The sequence below is a fragment of the Capra hircus genome, chromosome 23 (genome assembly GCF_001704415.2).
Source record: "Capra hircus breed San Clemente chromosome 23, ASM170441v1, whole genome shotgun sequence".
Classification (NCBI taxonomy): Eukaryota; Metazoa; Chordata; class Mammalia; order Artiodactyla; family Bovidae; genus Capra; species Capra hircus.
In genome coordinates this window covers 26,624,799-26,648,240 of record NC_030830.1, presented here as the reverse complement: position 1 = coordinate 26,648,240, position 23,442 = coordinate 26,624,799, and the positions used below count along the sequence as shown (strand labels likewise).

At 37.9% G+C, this 23,442-nt stretch overlaps 1 protein-coding gene across 1 annotated transcript; it reads right to left on the bottom strand.

Moving 5' to 3' along the window:
- On the bottom strand, positions 3,940 to 20,557 carry CRISP1 (cysteine rich secretory protein 1). The gene is given in 7 exon segments (NM_001285744.1): positions 3,940 to 4,130; positions 5,335 to 5,423; positions 5,607 to 5,698; positions 7,376 to 7,524; positions 8,814 to 8,904; positions 14,987 to 15,115; positions 20,355 to 20,557. Coding segments are annotated over 7 exon segments (744 nt in total). The 5' UTR covers positions 20,421 to 20,557; the 3' UTR covers positions 3,940 to 4,002.

Here is a 23,442-nt window from a genome sequence, read left to right as displayed (position 1 = left end):
TCAGTCCTTCCAATGAATAATCAGGACTGATTTCCTTTAGGATTGACTGGTTTGATCTTGCAGTCCAAGGGACTCTCAAGAGTCTTATCCAACACCACAGTTCAAAAGCATCAATTCTTTGGCTCTCAGCTCTCTTTATGGTCCAACTCTCACATCCATACATGACTACTGGAAAAACCATAGCTTTGACTAGACGAAATTTTGTTGGCAAAGAAATGTCTTTGCTTTTTAATATGCTGTCTAGGTTGGTCATAGCTTTTCCTCCAAGGAGTAAGCATCTTTTAATTTCATGGCTGCAGTCACCATCTGCAGTGATCTTGGAGGCCAAAAAAATAAAGTCAGCCACTTTTTCCACTGTTTCCCCATCTATTTGCCATGAAGTGATGGGACCAGAAGCCTTGATCTTTGTTTTCTGAATGTTGAGTTTTAAGCCAACTTTTTCACTCTCCTCTTTCACTTCCATCAAGAGGCTCTTTAGTTCTTCTTCGCTTTCTGCCATAAGGGTGGTGTCATCTGCGTATCTGAAGTTATTGATATTTTTCCTGGCAATCTTGATTCCAGCTTGTGCTTCATCCAGTCCGGCATTTTGTATGATGTACTCTGCATATAAGTTAAATAAGTAGGATGACAATATACAGCCTTGATGTACTCCTTTCTGGATTTGGAACCAGTCTGTTGTTCCATGTCTAGTTCTAACTGTTGCTTCTTAACCTGCATACAGATTTCTCAGGAGGCAGGTCAGGTGGTCTGGTATTCCCACCTCCTAAAGGATTTTCCACAGTTTGCTGTGATCCACACAGTCAAAGGCTTTGGTGTAGTCAATAAAGTAAATTAGATGTTTTTCTGGAAGTCTTGCTTTTTCGATGATCCAACATGTTGGCAGTTTGATCTCTGGCTCCTCTGCCTTTTCTAAATGCAGCTTGGACAAAAATTGTGAATGATAAAAATAATAAAAGTTAATACCTAACACAACATGTCAGGATCTGTTAGGAATTCTGTATGTATTTTCCCATACTTTATCCTCACAGCAGCTCTACAAGGGAGGTGCTATTATTATCCCCATTTGAAAATGAGGAAACTGAGATGCAGATATGTTATCAGGTCTATGTCAGCAACAGCTAATCTACAAGGAAGATGAAAGGAAATATCTCTTTATCAATAGGTGTGGGATGAATAACCTAACACTATTAGAGTTATCTTTTTTTGGTACATCCACTTAAAAGAGTGACCTATTGCCCACAAAGTGTGGAGGCTGTTTTATTTTGTTTTCATCATAGTCTTTTTATGAAAACCATTGAGCTACTTTTTAAAGAATAATTTAAAAATAGCATAACAGTTGTTTTTCCTTGGCTTCAAATGTTTAGCGATCATATGTATATGCTGCCATCTTGTGGTCATTTCCTGGAATTAGTCTTTATGTGAATAAACTTTCTAAACTGGGATAAATACAGCCTGGTGCAGAGAAAAAAACATGGTTCTACAGCTTTTAATTATTACACACCACAAGATATATTTCTTTTTTTCCTAGTATGTGTACTTTAGAAAATACATATTTCTATCAAACTGTATATCCAACCAGTCCATTCTGAAGGAGATCAGCCCTGGGATTTCTTTGGAAGGAATGATGCTAAAGCTGTAACTCCAGTACTTTGGCCACCTCATGAGAAGAGTTGACTCATTGGAAAAGACTCTGATGCTGAGAAGGATTGGGGGCAGGAGGAGAAGGGGACGACCAAGGATGAGATGGCTGGATGACATCACCGACTCGATGGACGTGAGTCTGAGTGAACTCGGGGAGATGGTGATGAACAGGGAGGCCTGGCGTGCTGTGATTCATGGGGTTGCAAAGAGTCAGACACAACTGAGCGACTGAACTGAACTGATATGTGCATGAATGAGTTGAATTGACAGAAAATATCCAAACAGGGTATAAGATTTCCTGGCAAAGAGAATACTAATGCCATCAAGAAATCTTGCTGTTATGAACAGGCTGCCAAATGCTTAAAACAATGACCTCCAAAGTAAGCACTTGTCTATCTGCATATCTTGGAGCATTTTAAACACATGCCTCCGTATACATCTGCATAGAAATGAGTTTTTATTATAAAGGCTTTAACATTGAGAATCACGATCTGTTACATTTGCCTGTTGCATTAAGCGAAGACTTTCAGTTTCCTTGTGACCTGAATCCATTTTTGTGCCCATTTGCTCTGCACTACAAACCCAACAATCTAACTAGGTTTTTGCCATCAAGGATGCTCTTTACTATCTTTGCTTTTCAGGGTTTCTGGACATCCATGAGCATATGTGCGTGTGCACACACACACATCTGCTTGTTTTCTTTTTTTAAGTGAAAGCAAGTATATTTAAAGTGATACACATTCCATAAACAGAGTATGGGCTATTTTCACATACATTTGTTTTTAATAGAACAATGTATTTGAGTTCCTGAGTCCAGTCTTGACACTCCTCCTGACATAGACCTTGGGTATACCATGAAATTTCAAGTCCACAGGAAAGAGTGCTACTGTGTCAACCAACACTCCTGATAAGCTGGGGTCATTGGAGTGATGTTGGGAAGTAGTCAAAAAGTTGCGCTTGTGAAAGATTCAACAGAAACCTCAACGGAGACTCAACGAGGGGAGCTTTCATGCCCTGCAGCGGTAGCAGAGCCCATCAAGAAAAAGAAAGCTCCCGCTTCCTTCCTTCAAAGACTCTCCAATAAAGAGCCATGAACTCTGTTTACTATAGTCCTCCCTAGTTCCTTTCCTCCCTGTAAAGGTATCTTCCTTCCTTGCCAAGTGGGGACTTGCATGTGGCTCCCTGTAGCTGCCCACTCCAAATTGCAATTCTCTGCTGATTCTGAATAAACTCATCATTGCTGGAGAAATATCTGGCAGTGTATTTGTTTCAGTTCAGCACACTATATGTTTGCATCACACCTACTTGGAGATATTTCTCAGTATGAAGCTCGTTTGGGGTAACACAAAAAATTTTCAGTGTTGAAGTAAAACCATTTCTACTGCTTCTTTCTTTTACTTGGTATGGGAAATGATAAAAACTTGAGAATTTTCTTTTATATAAGCTTTCAGAAAGAAAGCACATTTACCAAAAAAATACCTGAAATGAAACAAAATACCACATATTGTGTTCTCTGTGTAGCCATACACTTCACTAGGTTTCTTTAATATTGCAGTTCAGTTGGAAATAAGGGAAAGAATATCCTCCATGTATGGATTACCCCTTGCATGTAATCAATGCTGAATATTTATTTTGTTAGATTAAGCACTCACACAGTTTTCTTGCCCTGCTTTACAAATGTGTATAGATATGGGAATGAAACAGTGAGACCTTCAAACCATTTCCCATTAACCAACATTTACCTTTCAAGTAATGAGACTGGACTCTTTGTTTGCTTTGTGGATTATTTTAATGGTTGATTTAAGGTAGAAGTGAAGTTAAGAAGAGATGAGTTATTAGTGTGTGTTAATTGTGCAGGGAAGACAAATACCAGGGAAGCCGGAGACCTGGGAAAGCAGGAGAAGAAGTTAAACAGGGAAGGACCCTTCTTTAGCACAGTTTACTGAATTAGTTATCCAATCCATTGAATCATGTCAACCTGAGAACTAGACATCACATGATTTAAATATGAGGCAGGTGTTGAACTCTTTCATATTTAAATCGTATTTCATTCCATATTTCATAGTTTTATCTCATTTCATCAATCATATTTCATTCCAGGTTTAAGAAAGTTTAAAACAATGTTGCTTCACAATGTATCAGAACAGGAGTGAAGGGCATTGTTGTAAATATACTGATGTCCATATATGATCCATGGGATTGCAGAGAGTCGGACACAACTGAGTGACTGACCTTATATATGATTAGTGAAAATTAGTATCTCAGGTGTAATTAAAACCAATTGAAATGCATCAGAAGCTGCTGGAGCAAAGGAAGGTCAAAGATGATCCAACAGCATGTTACAGTTGCAAATAAAAAAGGCTATTTTATCTCAGTTTGACACATACAACTAGCTTTGCAGAGTCGTTGAACTGACAGGTGGTTGCAGCCAAGACGTTGAGTTTGTGTATTACAGTTATTGTATTCATCGTAGTAGATGCAGGGGTTCGCTGAAAGGAAAAAGCAAGGTTACGTTATATTGACTCAAAAACTCATCTCTCAGCTTATGCATTTGTAAGTGAGTAAAAGGCTTAAGAGAAGTATATTCTGTTATAGAGTCAATAGTATTAAGTAATACTTTTTTTCTCTCTACTCTCATTTTACTTCTATGGCATTTTCCATTCCATTCTAGGCATTGCTTTTGTCTCTTGGATAAAAAAAAAACCCTACCCCATTACTCTGTAGCAAAGATAATTAGTAGATATTTTATCTTTCTCCAGCTACATTTATTTTCAGAAATGAGTTACTGAAAGTGACAGGGTGAAGAAGAAGGAAAAGAAAAAGAATGACAGAAAAATTGATAAAGGAAAAGAGATTGCATTTTTCCTTGCTTTAAAAACAAATGGAATGGAGTGGTCAGGTGAAGGAAAATAAACCTTTTAGTCTTCCAAATCTGCAGATAAAGGATATTTTTTGGTGGGGGGGCGGAGGTTTATTATTTCTCCATAAACTTACTGAAAGTTAAGTTATAAACATATTCCCATGGACTAGTAAATTATGCCTGAAGGAAACTTCAGAAAAAGACACTTTTTGTTACCTAAGGAAATGAACATGGAATTGGAACCCATTTAGTTAATACTACATTTTAGATAAGATTTACTTGAGAAATAAAAAGATGTACAGTAAATAGACAGTATGATCATCAGCTCATGTCTTCCAATGTGTCCGTGGAAACTTAAAAGTATAAGGATCACCCAGTAAAAAATTACCACTTGCTCTGATAAGTGGACAGGCAGGTAGAGGGGTTATGGCCAAAGAGCAACCTGAGAACCCTGGTAACCTGAAAGCAAGATGTCTAACTTCAGGGCTGCAATAACAGAACCAAGAAACTCTTTATATAAAGAGCAGAAAAAAAATTATATTAACATCTTATCCAAGATGCCCTTATTATAGGGTGAGAACTTTAAGTTTTAGGATGGAAAGTTGACTTTAGACCTGGATGTTCTAATTTCCAATCCAATAGATTTAATCATTGGTCTTCTGGGTCACTTTGGGAGTGGGAGAAGGGAATCAGATAATGTTAATTATTCCTTTGGGATGATTGAGGAAAAAGTAATATTATAGAATTTGTAATATTATTAAACACTTGATTTTAATGACCCATAGCTCCTAGATCAACGATCAATATTAAGCACACTGAGACATAAAACTTACTACATAGTTTATCTTCACAGTTATTTGGACAGTCTCCACATGGACTTCCCTTATTATAAGGTACATTCTTCTTGTCAGGATCATTTCCCCTTAAAAAAAACAAAGGAGAAAGCGGTCTAATCAAATTCCTTTTCAAAAAATGCAAATAAAATTTTACTCACTCTTGAAAATCTGTTAAAATAATTTAAAACAAATTATTTTTGAGAGACTAGATGATGTAAGGGAAATGAATTTCTAAAAGTTCTGTGAAACTAAAGCTATATAATACATACTCATGACAATAGTGACAAATGTAGAGATAATGAATTCCTTTATGACATGATGACATGCCACAGCCAATAAGATAAGAAGCGGCCCAAACAACCTGTAAAGATAAGATTATTGCATTAATACTTTGCTATTTTGCTACATGATTCCAATATGAATATTGTTACCCATGATTGAAAATAAACACACATGCTTTTAGGATGCTTTGAGCATGGCTTGTTAGGAGGTCATAGAAACAGAGAGATTCCCATGTGTCTAGATATCATGCATACATATATGCATACTTGGGTGCCATCACTGACCCTGACTTATGTGCTTCTTCTTATCAAATCTGTATGGAAAATATAGTAACATGATGAAGACTGTTTGGTGATTGCATAAAAATTAGAGCATGGCAGCAATCTAGCTTAATCATCAAAAAAGTGGCATGGTAGAGAACAGTGAGTTGGCTCTTGAGAAAAAAGTGAGTCAGGTTCAAAATCCATCTCTGCCACTTCCTGGTGGGATGGCATTTACCAGCTTGTTTTATGTCTTGAAATCTCATTTTATTATTTGTAAAATAAAATATAATAATACTAGCTTCTACATCATAGGTATATGGTGGGGACTGAATAAAAAAAAACTTTCAAGTGTTTGGAAGAAGAAATGTTAAATTACTGCTTCAGAGTAATGGAGCTCATGTTCTTTTGATGGAAATAGTGGGTCTAGTCTATTTTTACCTAAAAGAAAAGGAAAATAGGAGTTTTTGTCTTACATTGTCATATTTTTAGCTCTCTGGGTAATAATTTTATTTTTGTCCTCTGATAGCATAAATTATAAATAAATGGTCTAATGCTATACTATTCTAGGATTCCTGGCACATACCACTTGTGTCCAATGATATCGATCTTAAAATAAGAATGCTGTTGGGATGTCCCTGGTGGTGCAGTGGTTAAGACTGCACTTCCACTGCTCGGGGTGTGGGTTTGATCCCTTGTTGGGGAATTAAGATCCCACATGCCACGTGGCCAGGTAAATAATAATAATAAGGAAAAGGAATTCTACTTGCTAGTCTCTATTTAGAAATGTCTGCTTTGCTTTAGAATAAGTGATTAAGTCTATGTTTCTTAAATGTGATATCTCTGTAAGCTTTTAACATTAATCTGAAGTAGGTTTTATTGTGAGTAGATTTTATTACAGATTTTGTGTCACAGCTGAGTCTTCTGCTTCGGGGATAACGCTGTTTTATCATTTGTATTTCTTGCATATTAAGTATTTAAATCTATCCATTCTGGATGAGTTTTGTTAATTTACATCTTGCTGGAAAATAAATCACCTGATTTAGATATTCAAAGTCATTTTTGTAGAATTAATTTATTATCTACATTGAAGCCCAGTGGTATTTTAAAAATGTGAATCAGATCAAATCATTCTTCTGTTTAATGACTTCTACTACATTCAAAATACAAGGTAACATTATAATAGCTAATATGGCTCCAATGATAAGGCCCTTCCCTCTGTGTTCATCTCCTTCAACTCTTGAAGCTATCATGGTTCAGCCTCCTTCTCCAACCCCTTCTTCAGTTTTTTCTAAACTAAAGAAGTCCTTGAACATACCCAGATCCCAGATAATGGTTTCCAAGTATTATTTCCCACTAAAAGTTAAGAAGTATCTTTGAAGACTGTAAATTTGCAAAAAGTGGGTGAATGATTTCCCATGGTTCTTATTTGCCTATTTTCCACACACCCTTAAAGTCACTTAATCAATAGGTATATTGGCCAGCACACAGTTTACCTGAGTGTAATGGTCAGTTGTCATGTCATCATCTTTCAATGTCCATTCCCCATACTGGAAATATTTAGACTCACTGTACCAGATCCTGATCACATTTGACCATGAGATAGGATAAGATGTCAGATGCATATTTTCTCCACAAAAAGTATCTAAGAGGAGGAAAAAGGACTAGGTTATACTTTACAAAGCTTGGAAACATTTTATAAGGATATTCTCCTGACTATTTTAGAAATGTTTCACTGGTCATCCAAGCAATGTTTGATAAGAGGAGGCCAACTCAGCTGTATTTGGCTAACAGTTTTCTTTCTCACTGATGAATAACTGTGTGGTGCTCAGGCTTGCTGAAAACTGACAGTAGGAAATGATCTGCAAGCTTGGAAATCAGATCAACCAGCATTTCAGTTTCTGCTGTGTCCAAGCTGATGGTGAAAGACGAAACCAATCAGAACAGTCTATGAGTTGTAACCAAGTCCATGCCTCAAAAGCAATCATACCAAGTATTCATCATGCAAAGACCTTGGAATAAACGTTTGCTCATTTGGCCATCCATTCACTTGTGATGTGGGCTCTCAATCAAACATGACGTTTGGTAATAAACTGCCTTCCTCTGGGGCAGGAAAGACTCATATTGCCAATTCACAGCTTAACAGCATTGAGTAAAGATGCCCCAAAATCTTTAAATACAAAGTGTTATTAATGTCTGCTCATGTAGGAGACACTAATGGCTTTTCAGGAAACTATCAGTGTTCTACCTAATATATATGCCATGAGATGGGTTTATTTTTGAGCATCTAAACTTGTTCTTATGGGCAGCTCCATAGAGTTGAATATGACTCACTTCTCAAAGATAGCTCTTTCCAAAGTTAAGTATAGTCCCATGGTAATACTGTGAGTAGCTGAAATAACTATGGGCTTCCCAGGTGGCGCTGGTGGTAAAGAATCTGCCTGTCAGTGTAGGAGATGTTAGAGATGCGGGTTACATCCCTGGGTTGGGAAAATCGCCTGGAGGATGGCATGGAGAGGAACCCACTCCAGTGTTCTTGCCTGGAGAATCCCACAGACAGAGGACCGGTGGGTGTAGTCCATAGAGTTACACAGAGTCGAACATGACTGAAGTGACTTTTAGCATGCATGCACAAAATAACTACATGGAGTGGGAACCTTCTAGCTATACAGCTTTTCATCTGTTATTATTGTATTCAACTATCCTATGATATTGAGAGCTTTGACTCTTTTCTTTTGGTGATTAGAATCAGGAATTTGAAAATTTGAATATCGGAATTTAAAAATTAGCCGTAATGAAACAGTGCAATGAGTCACATTTCACTGCCGTTTATGGGGTAAGTGTAAATACATGCTAGATGACTTAACTTACCCTTACCAAGTTACTGAACAATTCCTGAGGACTTTTGAGCAAAAAGGTGTGTTGTATACCTACTTGTAATTCGCCTCTTGAGTGCATTGCTTTGTACCAATTCACAGTCCTTTGACAACATTCTGGCATTTTGTGCAGCTTCTTCACTCCAATTCTACAAGTGAAACACAAACACATGGCCTTAATAACATTTCTGTGATAAGATTCTAGTTCATTCTTTCTAAAAATCCAAAGCTACCAATATTCTCAATTGTGTAGGCTAACAATTGAATTCTCTTAAATATTTTGGTTCGAAGAGGAAGACAAATCTTTCAGTCCATTGTTTTAACCCTCGAACTTACAAGATCAAAACTTGATGATAACATTCAGATGTAGCTTCTTTCTCTGAAATATTAGCGTTTAAGTAAATGCTTCCATTAAAATAGACAAGTTGGAAATCCATCTCATTATTTATTAATAGTTTTACCTTTGACACATTATTAAATCTCTTTGAATCACAGTTTCTTCATCTGTAAAATATGCCCCATAATTCATACACGATAGTTTGTTCAACATTTTTAAGGTTTTAATTTGGATAATTCATGCAATACAACTATGATATAATAAATCTTATGGTACATGCTCAATAAATAAGTATTTCTGTGATTAGAAACAAATATAGTGTCACATAACTCCATCTAAATTATGAATAATAATAGCAAGTCATAACTAACATACATGCAAGGATCTGTTACCAATTCTTTCTGTGTATGCTCTCATCTTTACTCACAGCAATTCTACAAGGGAATCACTCTTACTTCCCCCATCTGCGAATCAGGAAACCGAGACACAGAGATGCTGCTTAACTTTTCAGGATAATACCATCTACAAGTGGCAGAAAGAAAATTGGAACCCAAGTTCTTCTGGCTCTGGAGCGTGTGCCCCTAACTCTTGATGTGTGTCGATTGTGCTAAGTTGAAGCATTTTGTTGGGGTTTTCTCCAAATAAGATGAAAAGTAGAAAGTCTACATCCCTTGTTATGGGAGTGTGACAAATGTTCTCCTGGACACTCTTTCATTCTCATGTTATGTACGTCCACTTAAAAGATTGTCCCCAAATCTACACAAAAGACATTATTACTGAACGAAAGTTGCAGCATTTCTTGTTTACTATGGGCTTTTATATAAATCATCCAGCTACTCTTGAAAATAATTTTTCAGTGATGCCCTCACTTAGTTTTTCAATATTTTCCCTGCCGTTGAAGAAGTTTATCTCATACGCATAGGCTGCCATCTGTGTTAGTTTTATAGAATTACCCCCCAGGGTGATGAACTGATTAAATTGTGAGGTTAACTAAGTAACTTATTAGCTTAGGGTCAAAGTAAAAATGTGGTTTTGTGGGGTTTGCTTGTTTCATGCAAGAAAAGATGTATTTCCAGAGAGAAGTAAGTCAAAAGAGAAAAACCAATATCATATATTAATGCATATACCTGGAATCGAGAAAAATGGTAACATGAATTTATTTGCAGAGCAGAAATAGAGACCCAGACATAGAAAACAAACATATGGATACCAAGGGGGGAAAGGGGAGTGGAATGAGTTGGGAGATTGGGACAGACATGGATATGTCTATATCCGTATATAGATAGATACACATACTACTATGTATAAATAAAATAGATAACTAATGAGAACTGACTGTAAAACAAGGAATTCTACCCAATACTCTGTGGTGACCTAAATGGGGAGGAAACCCAAAAAAGAGGATATATATGTATCACTGATTCACTTTGTGGTACAGCAGAAACTAACACAGCATTATAACTATACTCCAGTTAAAAAAAAGAAAGAAAGAAAGAAAAAAACTAGCCCTTGAGGAAAGAAAAGGAAAAAAAAAGATGGAAGATATATTTCAATGATGGATACATCTAATTAAAAAAGTAGAGATGACATAAAACATCTCATCAGGGCATAATATCTCCTGGCAGTGGGAATAACATCATTGAACTCACAAATATAAAATCTTGCCTATTCTGACCAGGTTACCAAGTGTTTTGAACTGGAACTTATCTGGCTAATTCATTGCTGACTGTTCGTTGTGCATGCTAAGATGTACCGCCCATACCCAGATCTCTTTCAGAACTGAAGCACTTATTTCCTCTTGAGCTGAGAGTCTTGCCCACAGAAAGCTCTGCTGTCCTTTTGAACACATGTTGTCCTTATTCATGAGCATACTTACTTCCCTAGGGCAGCACATATCTAGCAGCACAAGCACAGGGCTATAGTAACTATAAATGCCACTCAACCTCTCTCCAACTCAGGACAAGGTCTACTGAGCCGTCCTAGTTGTCCAGTTTCCCATGGGATTAATGGAGGCTTCTGTTGTGCCTATACTCACAACCCAACTTCTTTGTACACTCTATGCTGCTTCTTTATCCACATCCACAGATCTCTGTAAATCTGGACATTGTTCCCCAGTAAACATCATACATGCTAATCTCCATCTCAGAGTCTGTTTATCTTCTTGTGTAAAGTACCTGAAACCGTAATTACAAACAGTATGTGGTTCAGACTTCTTTGAGGAAGCTGTTTGGGATATTGCCTCTGAGTAATGTTGGTAAGATACAAATGTTTTTATTATACATCATGAGTTAAATCAAAAGTAAGTATGTATGGTTATTGCAGCAAAATTACAAGTTCTGGCTTTAGTAAATGGTTCTGTTTAAATAAAATTCCAACTTTATGTGCAGAAACTTTTGTTTTTCTTTTCTTGAAAATCTTTGCCTGGCATTTGTGATTGGCCTTTCAGCTCTACTAAAATTCTATCAGTTCCTTTCTCTCCATACCCTATGCATTATTGACGGAAAAACTCAGCTCCCATATTGTCTTTTAAAATGTTACTCAGTTTTACTGGTACACTTAATTTATCATATTATTGATCTCTCATACCTTTACATCTTAACACTTAAATATATTAATTTTATAGAGGATGAGATGGCTGGATGGCATCACTGACTCGATAGACGTGAGTCTGAGTGAACTTCGGAGTTGGTGATGGACAGGGAGGCTGCGATTCATGGGGTCGCAAAGAGTCCGACACGACTGAGCGACTGAACTGAACTGAACTGATATATTCAATGCTGTGCTGTAGTCACTCAGTTGTGTCAGACTCCTTGAACCCCCATGGACTATAGCCTGCCAGGTACCTCTGTCCATGAGGATTCCCCAGGCAAGAATACTGGAGTGGGTTGCCATGCCCTCCACCAGGGGATCTTCCCAACCCATGGATTGAACCCGGGTCTCCCTCATTACAAGCAGATTCTTTACTGTCTGAGCCACCAGGGAAGCCCAAGAATATTGGAATGGGCAGCCTACCCCTTCTCCAGGGGATCTTCTTGACCCAGGAGTTGAACTGGGATCTCCTGCACTGCAGGCAGATTTTTTACCAGCTGAGCTACAAGGGAAGCACATATATTTAACACTATGTTATGATATTTCCTCTGTATTTACCTTGAATACACAATAATAAAGTCTCTGAAATCAGAGACTATTTTCTGTTCACTCTATAACTTCTTCACTACCTCCTAGCTACATTTATTTGCTCATTTGGAAACTGAGGATTTAGAACCCTGTTTGTTCTAAGGAAGGTAAAGTGTTAAGAGCTGGTCCCTGGAGTTGGCCATTCGTATTTGAATCTGTTTTTATCCAGTACTTAAGACTTTGGATGAGATACCTAATTTCTCTGATGTTCAGATTTACCATCTATAAAACAGAGATGATAGTACCATTTACATCACAAGATGATTGAGAAAATGAAATGAAATAATGCAATAATGCTTCAGCAATACATGAACTGTGAACTTCCAGATGTTCAAGCTGGCAGAGGAACCAGAGATCAAATTGCCAATATCCGCTGGATCATCGAAAAAGCAAGAGAGTTCCAGAAAAATATCTATTTCTGCTTTATTGACTATGCCAAAGCCTTTGACTGTGTGGATCACAATACACTGTGGAAAATTCTAAAAGAGATATGAATACCAGGCCACCTGATTTGCCTCTTGAGAAACCTATATGCAGGGCAGGAAGCAACAGTTAGAACTGGACATGAAACAACAGACTGGTTTCAAACAGGAAAAGGAGGACATCAAGGCTGTATATTGTCACCCTGCTTGTTTAACTTATATGCAGAGTACATCATGAGAAACACTGGGCTGGAGGAAGCACGAGCTGGAATCAAGATTGCCAAGAGAAATATCAATAACCTCAGATATGCAGATGACACCACCCTTAAGGCCGAAAGTGAAGAAGAACTAAAGAGCTTCTTGATGAAAGTGAAAGAGGACAGTGAAAAAGTTGGCTTAAAGCTCAACATTCAGAAAACGAAGATCATGGCATCCGGTCCCATAACTTCATGGCAAATAGATGGGGAAACAGTGGAAACAGTGGGAACTGTGGCAGACTATTTTTTCTGGGCTCCAAAATCACTGCAGATGTTGATTGCAGCCGTGAAACTAAAAACCGCTTACTCCTTGGAAGGAATGTTATGACCAACCTAAACAGCATATTAAAAAGCAGAGACATTTCTTTGCCAACAAAGGTCCATCTAGTCAAGGCTATGGTTTTTCCAGTGGTCATGTATGGATGTGAGAGTTGGACTATAAAGAAAGCTGAGCACTGAAGAACTGATGCTTTTGAACTGTGGTGTTGGAGAAGACTCTTGAGAGTCCCTTGGACTGCAAGGAGATCCAGCCAGTCCATTCTAAAGGAGACCAGTCCTGGATGTTCACTGGAAGGACTGATGCTGAAGCTGAAACTCCAATACTCTGGCCACCTGATGTGAAGAGCTGATTCATTTGAAAAGACCCTGATGCTGGGAAAGATTGAGGGCAGGAGGAGAAGGGGACAACAGAGGAAGAGATGGTTGGATGGCATCACCAACTCAATGGACATGGGTTTGGGTGGACTCTGGGAGTTGGTGATGGACAGGGAGGCCTGGCGTGCTGCGGTTCATGGAGTCGCAAAGAGTCGGACTCGACTGAGCGACTGAACTGAACTGAATGCAATAAGATTCTAGAAGAATGCCTTTCAAACTATAATAAGTATAATATGCTGTCAGTTACAATACTCAGAATACAAAAATGCCTATGCTAGCTGTTGGCTTTTATTATTTTGGGTTCTAAGATGACCAAGAGATATATTTCAAGATCATTTTTCCATTTACTCTTTTCCTCCTTTTTTTGTCATTTGCCTGAGAAAACTGTCCCCTAGGCTCAGTTCCCAGTGCCTGTGTTATTTCTAACCCTGGTTATTCTAGGCTAGTCTGGGGCTAAACAACCAAGTTTAGGATCCCCCAAACCTGAGTGATACTTCTGGGATATAATATAGGTGAGGCTAGTCACCTAATACACCTGAACAGTCCCTACATTTGTTTGTTTGATAACACTTTACTCACACCGCAGGTTTACAGAGGGAAGACAATTTCTCTTTTCTTATATGCTAAGTTGCTTTAGTCTTGTCTGACTCTTTGTGACCCTTTGGCCTATAGCCCACCAGGCTTCTCTGTCCATTGTATTTTCCAGGCAAGAATATTAGAGTGGGTTGTCATTTCCTACTCCAGGGGATCTTTTCAACCCAGGGATCGAACTTAGGTCTCTTAAGTCTCCTGCATTAGCAGGAGAATTCTTTACCACTAGTGTTTGAAACAAGGAAACAGATTTGCCAATACTGGCTCATCTAGCTGCACCACCAGGTTAGAACATGGGCATCTTGATTCTCAGAGCATCTTAGTCTCTGGGCTACTGCCCAATGAAGACAGCTATGAAATGCCTCCCCAAATGCATTGTTAAAGCACCTGTAGCATCTGCTATACTGATGATACTGACTGGCAGCATCAGCATTATCTGGGAGCTTGGAATGGTATCCATCTCAGACCTCCTGAATCAGACCTCAGAGAGTGGGCCCCAGGGTCCAGTGCTTCATCAAATTCAAGCATACTAGAGTTTGAGAAACACTGTCCTAGGCTCCATTAAGAATGAAATTACACTTCCTGCGACGGATGTGGCTCTGTCACTTAGTAACTCTGTGAGTTTGGAAAAGCTACTAACTTCCTCTGAGCCTCTGTTTCTTCTGTTGCATGATAGGTTTATTTGTGAAGACCAGACTTTTAGTATATGGAAACCAAATAGAACTTAATTAAATCTCAGTAAACACCATTACTATCATTGGAATCATCATGGTTGCTGTTTAATTAATCTTACCATTTTCAGCATGTTGCTGGCTGGTGGAGATACTCCTCTCCTGAGGATGTTATGTGTAGTAACAATTTCTTCTTGGACAGCCTCCATTTCCGTAAAGAGTGTATCATATGGAACTTTGGATAGTTTTGTCTGTGACCAGAAAATTACTAATTAGTCTCTCTTCTTTTAAGTGGAATTTGTAACACATAGTGTATTACTTGTAGACTTCATGAAATAAATTTACAGTTTATGTTGAATAAACGTGCTCTACAGCACTTTTCACTCGAAGACATCTCAGTAAGCTAGTTTCCATTGCTCCAGTATTAGTTTTGAGGACTTTTTGAATATCAATCTGACATTGCACAAGTCTACAGACTAATGCACTATGAAATCATTGTTTTTCAGATTTATAATTGGTATTTTGGACCATATTGAGGCATTTTTACTGGGCAATACGAACCATAGTGGAAAATGTTTTGATACTATTATACCTTTTACTGCCTGACTTCCCTTCCTTGGTGCATTCTGCACCCTACCTCCTGCAAGTGTTCTCTTTGCATCCCAAATAAACCACTCACACTTGAATATTGTTTAAAGGTATGTGTCTGGGAGAATCTAAATATTCATCACTGAGTACAAAACCTTCAGGATCTTCAACTCAGATTGTGCATCTTTGTCTGATTCATACGAGAAAACATTGATATTTGTATCAGCATATGTACATACAATATAGAATTCAAGTCAACTACAAACTAAAATGTTTCATTTTTTTACCTTTTATCCTGTAGCTCACTAAGAAAAACAATTAATGGCTTTAATATTTTAGGTTAGCATTAATTTGTTTAAAGAACATCTTCTTTTATGTGTGTGTGTGATTCACATGTATTTTATGCTATTTTTTTTTAAAGTGAAAAACTTATGTGGTATAATTTGAGTGGTATCTATGTATTTATCAACTACCACAGGACTATCAACAGTTTCTGAATGGATAAGATTCAGCCATACTTTGCTCAAACATAGTAGTTCTTGTCTTATATTTTATTTAAAAATTTAAGGATATTCGGAGAAGACAAAACTATAAAATCATTACACTTCTCTAGAAACTGTCCCCTGTGGATGTCATTTCTTCAAAAACACACTCATAAGGTGCTATTTTTCTGTCATACTGCAAGTATCCTGGACTAGATTAGAGGGATCAAACTGCCAATATCCGTTGGATGATAGAATATGCAAGAGAATTCCAGAAAAGCATTTACTTCTGCTTCATTGACTACCCTAAAGCCTTTGACTATGTGGATTACAACAAACTGGAAAATTCTTAAAGATATGGAAATACCAGACCACCTTACCTGCCTTCTGAGAAATCTGTATGCAGGTCAAGAAACAATATTAGAACCAGACATGGAACAAAAAACTAGTTCCAAATTGGGAAAGGAGGACGTCAAGGCTGTATATTGTCACCCTGCTTATTTAACTTATATGCAGAGTACATCATGCAAAATGTCAGGCTGGATAAAGCACAAGCTGGGATCAAGATTGCTGGGGAAAATATCAGTAACCTCAGATATGTAGATGACACCACTTTTATGGCAGAAAGCAAGGAGGAACTAAAGAGTCTTGTGGTGAAGGTGAAAGAGGAGAGTGAAAAAGCTGCCTTAAAACTCAACATTCAAAAAACTAAGATCATGGGATCCGATCCCATCACTTCATGGCAAACAGATTAAGAAACAATAGAAACAGTGACAGGCTTTATTTCTTGGGCTCCAAAATCACTGCAGATGATGACTGCAGCTATGAAATTAAAAGACGTTGGCTCCTTGAAAGAAAAATCATGACCAAGATAGACAGCATATTAAAAAGTAGAGACATTACTTTGCCAACAAAGGTCCACCTAGTCAAAGCTATGGTTTTTCCAATAGTCATGTATGAATGTGAGAGTTGGACCATAAAGAAAGCTGAGGGCCGAAAAATTGATGTTTTGAACTGTGGTGTTGGAGAAAACTCTTGAGAGTCTGTTGGACAGCAAGGAGATCAAACTAGTCAGTCCTAAAGGAAATCAATCTTGAATATTCATTGTGAGAGAGTAAACAGGCAGGAAGGTTCAGTTCAGTTCAGTTGCTCAGTCGTGTCTGACTCTTTGTGACCCCATGGACTGTAGCCCACCAGGCTTCCCTGTCTATTACCAACTCCTGGAGCTTACTAAAACTCATGTCCATTGAGTTGGTGATGCCATCCAAACATCTCATCCTCTGTCGTCTCCTTCTCTCGCCTTCAATCTTTCCCAGCATCAGGGTCTTTTCTAGTGAGTCAGTTCTTCGCATCAGTTGGCCAACATGTTGGAGTTTCAGCTTCAGTATCAATCCTTCCAATGAATACTCAGGATTGATCTCCTTTAGGATGGACTGGTTGGATCTCTTTGCTGTCCAAGGGATTCTCAAGAGTCTTCTTCAACAGCACAGTTCAAAAGCATCAACTCTTTGGCCCTCAGCTTTCTTTATAGTCCAACTCTCACATCCATACATGACTATTGGGAAAAGGATAGCTTTGACTAGATGGACCTTTGCTGGCAAAGTAATGTCTCTGCTTTTTAATATGCTGTTTAAGTTGGTCATAGCTTTTCTTCCAAGGAGCAAACATCTTTTAATTTCATGGCTGCAGTCACCATCTGAAGTGATTTTGGAGCCCCCCAAAATAAAGTCTGTCACTGTTTCCATTGCTTCCTCATCTATTTGCCATGAAGTGATGGGACCGGATGTCACAGGACTGATTTCATTTAGGATAGACTGGTTGGATCTCCAAGGCTAAGGGTCTCCAAGTGGAGGAAATAGGCTGCAAGTGTCAGACGTTTTTTCTATCTCTCTTTAAGGGCAGGAGGAAACAAACTACAAGTGTCAGATTTTTTTTTCCCCTTCTCTATACAAAAGTAAAAGAAGGTTTCTCTTAAAATTCTCTGACCCCATGACGACCCCTGGTTCCACGTAAACGTAACTTTTCTCAAACCTTGAGCTAACCAATGCATTTTTCTTATGGAAATGTTTTTCTTAAGCTATGTTGATGAACTACGTATTTACCCTAGACTCTGTCTTCAAATTGGTTCCACCTAAGACTCAGAACCAACTTGACAAACCAGTATGTTTTACTCATACAATTGTTCTCCTAATCTATGTTAATGAAACCAAATATTTGCTTGGAAACTTGCCTTTCTTCAAGAATCATGTCAATCATCTTATAGCCCTGGGGTGACTCACCTTGTGCCAATATGATCTCAAAATGCAAGTTGTGGGTTGGTGCCACTCTGAGTTTTGAGACATTTCCTTTCTCTAATTAGCAGCCTGCTAGTAGCTATATAACATCCTGCTAAAGACTAGCAGGGGGGCACTCTTTCTGCCCCCTTCTGATGTCTCTGTCAGAAACTTTCTCTGTCTCTTTTTTACTTTAATTAAACTTGGTTACACAAAAGCTCTGAGTGATCAAGCCTCGTCACTGGCCCTGGATTGAATTCCTCTCCTCCGGAGGCCAAGACTCCCTGTGTCTTTCACAGTTCAGCAACAACCTTTCAATTGGAAGGACTGAAGCTGAAGCTCCAATATTTTGGGCACCTGATGAGAAGAACTGACTCATTCAAAAAGACCCTGATGCTGGGAAAGATTGAAGGCAGAAGAAGAAGGGGATGACAGAGGATGAGATGGTCGGATGGCATCATTGACTTGATGGGCATGAGTTTGAGCAAGCTCCTGGAGTTGGTGATGGACAGAGAAGCTGGGCAGGCTGCAGTGCATGGGGTCACAAAGAGTTGGACACGACTGAGTGACTGAACTGAACTGAACTGGGAACCCACAAGAATTTCCTTAAGTTCCATATGATAACTCTCCCTGCTCCTCTTAAAATATGCTGCTTCAGTGAATTTCATGTCATTTAGCTCAAGCTTATCCACCTCCAAACATTTACTTTTGTGTAGTGATTTTCCTGTGAATTCCTCTCATTGATAGAAATTGGGTCTCCTGAAATAATTCATCTTGTCTACCCCAAATTCTGCAGTCAACAGGAGTGACATCAGCATTCACAAGGATCACTCAACCATCTCATATCCTGGGCCCTTGAACTTTAATCTCTTAAACTTCTCTTCTGAGGCTTTTTAGTTTTCTACCATAAAGGTTGCAGCCAATATCTGATGATCACTTCAAAATGCAATACTTTTAACTTACCAGAAGATTGTTGGGTATCAGGCAAGAGCTCCATCTAGTTTCCCGTGGGGAAAGAAGTATGAGGGATAAGATCCAAACAAGCACCCCAGTAATCTAATGTATGTAGATTTTCTTTCATTTATTGAATTAAGCAGCTTTCACTTTTTTCCACTTTTGACTTCTATCTAGCATGTGAAAATATAAAAACCACTCATGTTCTATACCAAAACTATTAACCAGTTCATCATAAAAAATATTTTCAGTACATTGCAATGTAATATTTTCCTTATATCATTGAGATTTTTTTACAGGTACATATTATTGGATGACTTGTAAAATACTCAGAATTTATTTCTTCTTATATACCATTAAATGTTCCATTTCTGTTCTGTGAATGTTGAAACTCTTGTTTTTAATAAGTAGTGAGATTCAAGCATCATATATTGACTCCATTGCTAACAGCTCCTCACATTTCTCTCCCTGCTGTTGGCATATTTCATTTTTTATTTTTGGTTGTGAAGTGAGGCTTGTGGGATCTTAATTTCCAGACCAGGAGCAGAACCAAAGCCCCATGCAATGGAAATGTGGACTCCAAACCACTGGACTTTGAGGGAAGTCCTGGCACTTTTCATTTTATATTTAATTTGGATGTGTTAAATTCTTGTCATAGTCATAAATCAGAAAGCTCAGTTGGGATATTGACGAAATACTTACCTTATCTGGAGAAAAACTAAAAAACAATATTTCCCCCACATTTTCATGGAAAAGGCATGGATCAGTTGTAAAGAAGTAATTCCCACCCTACATTTTTAGCTTTTTGAATTATTCAGAGAAGTTTAATGATGTAGGCATGGGCTTGTGAAGTCAAACTGCTTAGATTTACCTTCAGACTCTGCCATTTCCAAGTTATCTGACCTTGGACACATGACTTAACCTCTTATGTTTGGTTTCTTTCTCTGTATTATGAGATTAAGAATAGTGCTTGCCTAATAGAGCTATGGTGAGAACTAGGTGAGTACTGGGCATGTGCCTGTGTGTGCTCAGCTGCTTTAGTCGTGTCCGACTCTTTGTGACCCTGTGGACTTTAGCTGGCCTACTGGGCATAGCATCCTCACAATAGTGCCTGGAACAAAATAAGTTGTAGCACAGAGTTAGCTCTTATCCTTCTCTCAAAAGTAATCACAAAATATACAATCCTCACATACTTTTATAATCAAAACAGGCAGGCAGCCAGCAGCAACGGCCAGAAACAAGAAGCATTTCATTGTCATCCCTGTAAGAAAAGTAACATAACTTTAGACTATTGCCGACTTGTGGGGATAATGTTTTGTCATAAGTCTTTTTGGGAAACACTTTTACATGCATCTGCATTTTTTATTTTTTTGCAAAAAGAGACCTGCAAGATCAGAACAAGGTTTTAATATGCTAGTCATTGGTACCAAGAGAGGAAGAGAGAACTATTATTGGGAGAATAACAGAAGTTAGTGTTAATCCCTGGAGTCTCTGAATATGTTACATTGTGTGACAAAAGAGAATTAAGGTAGCAGATAAAGTCCAAATTGCTTATCAGTTGACTTTAGAGTTGGGATAGTGTCCTGGCTTATCCATGTGAATTCAATGTAATCATGATAATGCTAATTCGCTTCAGTTGTGCCCATCTCTGTGACCCTATGGGCTATTGGCAGCAAGCTCCTCTGTCCATAGGATTCTCTAGACAACAATATGGGAGTGAGTTGCCACACTCTCCTCCAGGGGTCTTCCCGACTCAGGGATGGAACCCATGTCTCTTATGTCCTCCTGCATTAGCAGGTGGGTTCTTTACCACTAGTGCCACCAGGGAAGCATATGTGAAAGACAGAGGCAGCATCAGTGATGGATGATGAGGAAGGCTCAGTTAGCCACGGCTGACTTTGAAGACAGAGGGAAGGACTATGAGCCAAAGAATATGGGCAAGCTGTTGAAAGTAGGCAAAGGCAAGGAAATGAATTCTCCCCTGAAGCTTAGCTCAATGAGACCCATTTGGACTCCTGAGCTCCAGACTATATAAATAGTAAATGTGTACTGTTTTAAGATTCTGAGCTTATAGGAATTTGTTGCAGTAGCAACAAGGAAACTAATATAAATACAGCAAGATTAGATTTGAATTTGCTATTACTGGAGAATCCCAGGGACAGGGGAGCCTGGTGAGCTGCCGTCTATGGGGTTGCACAGAGTTGGACACGACTGAAGCGACTTAGTAGCAGCAGCAGCAGCAGCATAGCATACTTTGGCCACCTGATGCAAAGAGCTGACTCATTGGAACAGACCCTGATGCTGGGGAAGATCGAAGGCAGGAGGAGAAGGGGACGACAGAGAATGAGATGGCTGGATGGCATCACCGACTCAATGGACATAGGTTTGGGTGGACTGGGGGAGCTGGTGATGGACAGGCCTGGTGTGCTGCGGTTCATGGGGTCGCAAAAAGTCAGATACGACTAAGTGACTGAACTGAAATGAACTGATAGCAAGGGGGTGTGATGTTGGTGCACATGATTTACATACATGATTTAGAGATATTCTGTAAAGTCTGTTCACTCTGTCAAGAGCGGTTGTCATTGTGAGTGGAGCAAATCGGAGTGAATTTTATTTCTGTCTGGTACAGGTTGCTGATGCTAGCATATTAATAAATATAGGTTATTAAATTTGGTTGATACCTTCTTTTTACAGTCTGCCAAATTTAGTTCTGAATCAATCCTGCTGAGTGGGAAGCAGAAGGGGCTAACTGTTTGGTTCTCATTTTAAAGAAGACTTTCCAAGAGCAGGTTAGACGATTTGCACAGACTAATACAAACAATACAGTTTGCCATTGCTGTTAAACTTCCCCTACAAACATGTTTGTATGAGAGGAATTTGTAAATCAATTCTTTCAGGGAACATACACACATAAGCAATCTGTCCTTTACTGCATTTTTTTGTATCTTTTTTTTCCCCTTCCTCCTTTTCTGCCTCCAAAATGTTACAAACCCTCAAACCCTAAAATACACAATAACACAGATGAAATATACAACTTATTCTGTTACTTAATTCTCAACAATCCAATAAAGCAACTTTTCCATGAAAAAAATAGAATAAAAATCTTCTCAACTATAGTAGGTTGATATATACACACAAGTTAGCATTTATACCCCTTATGCTATATCTCTATATCTTTTTCTAAGGGAAAATTTGGGGGGAGGGTGATGTGAATGCTCATTATCTTAATTGTTATGATAATATTGCAGATATATACTAGCATGTACCTCAAAAAACTGTCATAAAAAGTTTAAGAAATACCAAAAAAAATTATTTCACACCAATCAAACAACTGGAATTGATAATTCAGATTTTTGTCTTTCAAGTCTTTTTTCTTATGCATAAATTCAATATTCAGATTCATCCATAATATCCATAATACATACAAAAATTGTATCCTATTTCCCCCAGAATTTCTATTATTATATATTCCTTATGATCATTGTTTTGATAATGTGAAATAGCTGTAATTAGCTTTAGATTTTGACTAAGTCTGATTTTAAGCTTTAATATTTTTCTCTACAAGTAGTTATGTTATTATAAATATTTTAAAACAAATAGCCTGCCATTTTTAGGATATTTTTCATAAATTATCATAGGATTTGAGCATCAAAATTTGAAATTGATTGAAATCTTGCACTTTTTTCTTTTGACATGATATAAAACTAATATTAATCTAAATAAACCTGATACATAAGTGCTCAATAAATATTTATTAAATAAATTATATTTTGTATAGTTGAAATAATTGCCTATTTCAGAGCTCCGCACCCCCACAATCTGTTAATTAAATGTGATATAATAAAAGTCATACTGATCCTGGTGTTAAAATACTAATGATTTGTTCTTAGTTTTCTTATTAGCTCTGACACCAATAAATCCACAAATTCTCTGAAAATCAGTTTGTTTTTGCTTAGAATGAAATCCAGCATGTTGGAGATATAGATGGCTTTCAAATTCATAGAAGTACAGGAGACAACCAACTCTTGAGCTGCAATTTGCTCAGTGGGCTTTATAATCCAAACTTGAAAGCCATGCCATATTACACAACGGGGTTATAATTCTGATAGATAGCTTTTGAAGACATACAGTATCCTCCGTATTATTGAAAATAGATAAATAGAACCTGGATATTTTATATACAGATATAGTATCTTCTGTCATAAATAAGTGAAAAATCATTGTTTTATAATGACACAAGGAATTTGATACAATTGATGATTTAATGCTAGCTATTATATC